General features: G+C 27.8%; 2 protein-coding genes across 3 annotated transcripts in view; one reads left to right on the forward strand and one right to left on the reverse strand.

Moving 5' to 3' along the window:
* Nucleotides 1–6,064, reverse strand: part of LOC149893764 (ATP-dependent DNA helicase PIF1-like) — a 265,925-nt gene that overhangs the window by 126,082 nt on the left and 133,779 nt on the right. The window lies entirely within an intron of this gene.
* The window catches only part of LOC145195475 (NACHT, LRR and PYD domains-containing protein 3-like), a 95,084-nt gene that overhangs the window by 14,280 nt on the left and 74,740 nt on the right, over nt 1–6,064 (forward strand). Inside the window, exons 9-10 of one of the 2 annotated variants that reach the window (XM_090076318.1) lie at nt 5,163–5,291; nt 5,862–6,058. The exons of the other annotated variant lie outside the window; for it this stretch is intronic. Coding sequence (XP_089932444.1) covers nt 5,163–5,291; nt 5,862–6,043 — 311 coding nt within the window. The 3' untranslated portion in view covers nt 6,044–6,058. Of the gene's footprint in view, nt 1–5,162; nt 5,292–5,861; nt 6,059–6,064 lie in introns of those variants that run through there. 2 annotated transcript variants of the gene reach the window in all.

The following is a 6,064-nucleotide window of genomic DNA, read 5'->3' on the forward strand; positions in this document are numbered from 1 at the left end:
TAATAACTAATTTTAAGTTATTATACATTAGCTTTAAAAAATATTTCTTCATGTTTTAATTTTTTAGTTTACTTATAACTACCATTATTATTACTATTATTAAAATATTTTTTTTTCTTTGTAAAAATGCATCTGATCACAAAATTTAATTATTTAACAAAAATTTCCCCGTTAAAAATGAGGGAAAAAGTAAACTTGGTGATTTTCAAAGGAGATTTGAGGAGTTTTCTTTAAAAATACAGTTTGTTGATATAATATAATTTTATATATTTTTTATGAGTTTACAATTTAAGAAAGAAAAAAAAAACAACTTAAAATCAGATTAAACTTAAGTATTTTACTATTATTATTACTTAAGTATTAAAGTTTGTATTAAATTTAAAATAAAAGTAAAATTTAGTCTCATCTCTATTTTATATAAAAATTCTTTTATAAAATTTCTGAAATTATATATTTGATTAATGACCTTTAAAAGGTTTTAGTTGAACATCGCTCATTCAACCTGTTTGTGCATTTTTTAGACCCTAATTAGCTTATGGCAGATAAAATTGGTCTTTTACAGGATGATTTTACTTTATAATATTATAAAGGATGATTTTTTTATAATATTTGGTATTAGTTCATTTTTAATAAAGCAGTTTTAAAATAATTTTTATAATATGTTATTATATATCTATCTATCTATGTATATATCTATCTATCTATGTGTATACACACACACACACACATACACACACACACAGAGATAGATAGATATAGAGAAATAGAGAAATAGAGATACAGAGGTATAGAGATATAGAGATATAGATATAGAGATATAAAGATATAAAGATATGAAGATATGAAGATATAGAGATATAGAGATATTAGGGTTTTTCATTACTGTTTAACAGTAACAGTAAAACAGCTGTTTTTTGGTCAAAAATCAAAAATAGTAAACAGCTGTTTTTTCAGAACTGTTTTTACTGTTTTTAACGACTTTTTCATGTTTAAAAAATATTACGTATTAGTGATAAGTTAGTGTTTTTCCTTGTGTTTTTCAAAGAGAAGAAAGTAAAATCTTGGGTGTTTTTAAAAGTAACACATTTAACAGTACGTATTAAATCATTTTAATTTGATTTAAGAATACAATAACAATGCTTATATATTTCAGCAATGTCGTCAGTATGGGATTTTGCTACAAAACGAAAAAATCCAAAAACAAAATCTCTCGAAGGACAATGCTCGCGATGCAACAAAATCATTGTCTGTTCTGGAAATTCTACAACTACATTGAAAGCACATCTGAAGACACATGGAATTGATTTTGAAAGGTCAGCAGCTGGCACATCCAATGAAGAACCAACAGCAGAGAAAAGAACAAAATCAATTTTTGAATTTTTCAATCAAAAATCCCTCAAAGAAATAGTTACAGATATGGCAACTGATGGTATTTCAATTAGAGCAATAACTAGAAACAATTATATTCGTCAATCTATATCACGAGATGGTTACAAACTTCCAGCTAATAAACGTGATGTCATGAAATTAATTATTGAAGATTTTAATGAGAAGAAAGCAAAAGTTGTTGAAATAATTAAGGAAAAACTTGCTAATGGAGCAAAATTCAGTATGTGCGTAGACGAATATACAACAATAAGAGGAAGACGATTCTTTGGAATTAATTTACACAGCAGCGATGATAAAGTCACTATTAAAACTGGTCTTGTTTGCATTGTTGGATCTTGTTCTGCTGAAGACATGGATGTCGCTATGAAACAACATTTAACTGAATTTGGAATTGACATGAACAAAGATATTGTTGGCTCAACTCAGGATGGAGCAGCAGTGAATAAAAAATTCATTAGACTTGAGGATATAATTGGCCAGTTTTGCCTAAACCATGCTCTACATTTGGGTGTCTGCGATACTTTATATAAGAAAGAGAATGAAATTGAGGAACACTATTTTGATAGCAATGAATATGATGAAAGTGATTGCTTTGATGATTGCCTTGATTTGCTAAATGATGACGACATTGAACAATCTGAAATTAGTTATCACGATTTGCTTAAAAATTCTCGAAAGCTTGTCAAATTCATAAAAAATTCAACAGTTCGCAACAACATTTTTTTGAGTAAAGTGAAAGCTTTAACAGGACGTGAAATTGAACTACATCTTGATGTAAAAACTCGCTGGAATTCAATTCCAACCATGTTGGACTCGATTATTAGGACTGAAATGGCAATTCGAGAGACTTTATTTGAGTTCAATGCTACACACATTTTGGATTTTTGAAATGATGCTATGAAATCGATAAAACTTGCAGTTCAATGTTTAAGTCAGGAAGATGCAACATTAGCAAGTGCTGAAATAATTTTGGAGTTTATGTTTAAAAAATTGTCAATGATCAACAGCAAAATCTGTGAAGAATTGTAAAATAACTTGAAAATCCGTACTGATGAAAGATTGAACAAGGATGTTATGAATCTTTTAAAGAGTTTAAAAGATCCTTCAAACACTCCAACAAAAGCAACATTGATATTTGCCGGTTGTCTTACTTCTCGATTGTTTGGATTTGATGAAGAAACTGAAATAGATGAGTCGATACAATCCGAATCTGAAAATGTTAGTCTATCACTAAACGACAAATTAAACTTGCTTCTTTGTAAAGAACATACAACAACAACTGGATCAGATTTTAAATGGTTAAAATCGGAATTCACTCTTTATAAGAACACTGGACAACGTACGGAAAACCTTCAAAAATTATTCAATGCACTTTTAAGTATTACACCAACATCAACTGATGTTGAGCGTGTTTTTTCAGTTTGCACAAATTTTTTGCACAAAAATTAGATCGCGTTTGTCCGACGAGTCACTTAAAGCTCTTGTCTTTTTAAAATTTTATTATAAAAAATGAAGAAAAAATTGTAGTTTGTATTCGAATAGCTGAATAAATAGTTAAAGTTTTTCATCCTTTAATAAAATTCAAAAATTGCATTTTTTAATAGCTTTATTTATTTTGTCTGCTTCAAGTAAAGCTTCTAAATTTATTTTTGTAAATGACAATGACAAATATAAGGACATTGACGTTTTTTGCTCCTTAACTTGTGTCATTATTTTAATTTCTTATAAGATTTTAAAAAACAGTAAAAACAGCTGTTAACAGCTGTTTTTTTTGAAATTGAAAAACAGTAACAGCTGTTTTTTCAAAACCACTGTTTTTGAAAAACCCTAAGAGATATAGATATATAGAGATATAGAGATATAGAGATATAGAGATATAGAGATATAGAGATATAGAGATATAGAGATATAGAGATATAGAGATATAGATATATAGAGATATTGATATAGATATATAGATATAGATATAGATATTGATATAGATATAGATAGATATTACAAAAATAAAATTAAAATTGATTTAAGTAAAAGCTCTTTCATCGTTTTTAGAAAAAAGAAAACCTTTCATTGAAACTTACTCCTCCTAAACTATCCACGGTAGTTTCAATAATTATTATTTACAATAATTTTTGATCACAAAGTAATTGGTTTCTTAAATGTTGTTTTCCCAATGTTTTTTACTTAATTTTAAATTATGAAATGCATTTAATAAAAATTTATCAAATTTGTTTAATTCATTTACAAGTTTAACACATAAAGTTTTCTCTGCGTTCTGACTGAAATGTTAGTTATTGGAGTGTAATTTTCTCTAAAAAGTTGATTTGAATAGTTCCTTTTTTGACATAACACTACAAACGAAGAGGGTGCATAAGTTAAATTTTTCTTCAGGTGAAGAGAAACTAAACTTACAGAGCGCTTTCAATGTTTAGCAAATGCAAATATTTCTCAAATTATTTTTCTGTTTTTATGAATGTTGTACTATCTTTATGTAATGGAACACTTAAAGTTTATTTCATATGTAAAGTACATTATTTATTAACTGATTACACAAAACAAATATTATAAACTGGTTATATTAACATATTGACAACTTTTATAATAAAGTATACAAACTGCTGTGTATTTAATATACTAAATTTAGTTAATATACTAAAACTGCTAGTTTTACATCAGTTGTGCCTATTTTTTTTGAAATCTTTTTCCTGTTTGAACTAATACCTATTTTTTATTAATCAAGCAATCAAGACAAAGTGATATAATGAGAATAAAAAGTGGGATAATATTAAAGATTAGTAAAATAAGAAAGAGAGTGATAGTAAAAGGGGAAAACAAAAGGGAACTTTAAAAATGCTAATTTTTTTTTAAAGAATGGAGATTGTCAATCAAAAACCTTACTGTCATTGTTACTGCTGAGAAAATTTTTTTTGAGTGAAAATTCTTAGTTTTTATCACAAAAAAGAAAAATAATAGATTTTACAGAATTTTACAGCATTAAAAATAATCTAAATGAGCATGGAAAGTTCCACAGATAATATCTTGTACAGGAATACACAAATACAGAACTAAAACTCTTGTACAGAACTACACAAATGAAAAAAGAGGTGTAAAAGGCAATCCAAAAGGTACTAAGTTGAATATGCTTTTCAAGAATGATTAGTTCTCCAGGTGCTTGCTTTAAAGAGTTTGCCAACTTTGGGTCTCATGATGTAATAAGGTCAAACTTGTCCTGTTGAATGAGGGAGAGAACTAGCTTGACATTTTCATAGTTCTCTGAGAGGTTCTCAGCAACAGCAACTAACAGTTGTCGGTTGACACCATGACAGCTGAGTAGCTCTGAGTTACCTCTACTGGTCATGTTCAGTGTTATCTGGGTGAAATAGTCCAAGAGTTGATTGCTGACCTCTCAAAACTTGGTTTGAAAGTCTGGCTCAACAAGTTTGGTGGTTGCCTCTTGATTGAGAAATGTTGCCTGATTCTTGATGTCTGCATTTGATAAGCCTGTGTTGACTTGAACTTGGGCAAGGTCCTCAACTGTAAGTTTTGAGCTGTTGTCAAATGGCTTTCTTGCACTTAAAGCACCTGGTAATCATAATAGAGGAGCAAATTAAGTTTTTGGATTATTAAAATAGTCCCATAATTTAATAAATTATATGTAAGTTAACAAAGTAATTCAATATATTTACTAAAGTCATATGAAGAAATTTATTTAAAAAATATATATATGTATTAAATTTATATTATTTAACAGAACATAGTTGCTTTTAACACACTAGGTTCAATGGGCAACACTCCAGTTAAAGTATTTGACGAACAAACAATCATAGACACCCAAGAAAGTAATAATGTGCTCCTTAATATTACTGATCCTAACATGTCACCAGAATGTTGTTCTGAAATTGAAGGTATGAAAAGTGCTTAAGGATTTTATTTTATCGTTTTAAAAACGTTCCTTTTTTTATGACAAAATAATTGCAACACTTGTTTTAGTTTTCAGGTTTCACAATCTTTGTTTTTCACAAATTTTGGTAGTTTTCTTAACATTTACCTATAAAATGTCCAATTACCTATGAAATGATCAAATGTAAGATTAGATAATAGAGCACTGTCAATATTCAGTACCATACATGTAAACATACCATGCAAATAAGTTATTAACAAAACAGATTGTTGAAAATACAAGCAACCTGCAATAAAATGACCTGAATTTTTTTAGTTTATCCCATAGTTCTTCAACAATCTTTTGAAGATAATTGTTTCTTATTTGTATCAATTATTTTTTATGTTTGTATATGCATGCATATCTATATATGTGTTGATTTATATGTTATACATACATACATACATACATACATACATACATACATACATACATACATACATACATACATACATACATACATACATACATACATACATACATGTATATGTATATACTGCTGTTTACATTACTTTTGTTATGATTGATTTTTTAGACAAAGCTTTCCAAGATTCAGAACTGCTGTTGAAATTAGGGCGTTTTTTATCAGTTAATGATAATGATCTTAATGCAATTGATGCTGTCTATAATAATTTGGACGAGAAGGCACACAGAATGTTATGTTTGTTGAGACAGCAAATATTTCCATCATTAAATGCATTAGCTAAAACAATATAACAGATAAATAGAAAAGATTTG

Source organism: Hydra viridissima, unplaced genomic scaffold (assembly GCF_058129835.1).
Source record: "Hydra viridissima isolate aposymbiotic clone 2 unplaced genomic scaffold, HvirCarnegie_v1 scaffold_1, whole genome shotgun sequence".
NCBI lineage: Eukaryota > Metazoa > Cnidaria > Hydrozoa > Anthoathecata > Hydridae > Hydra > Hydra viridissima.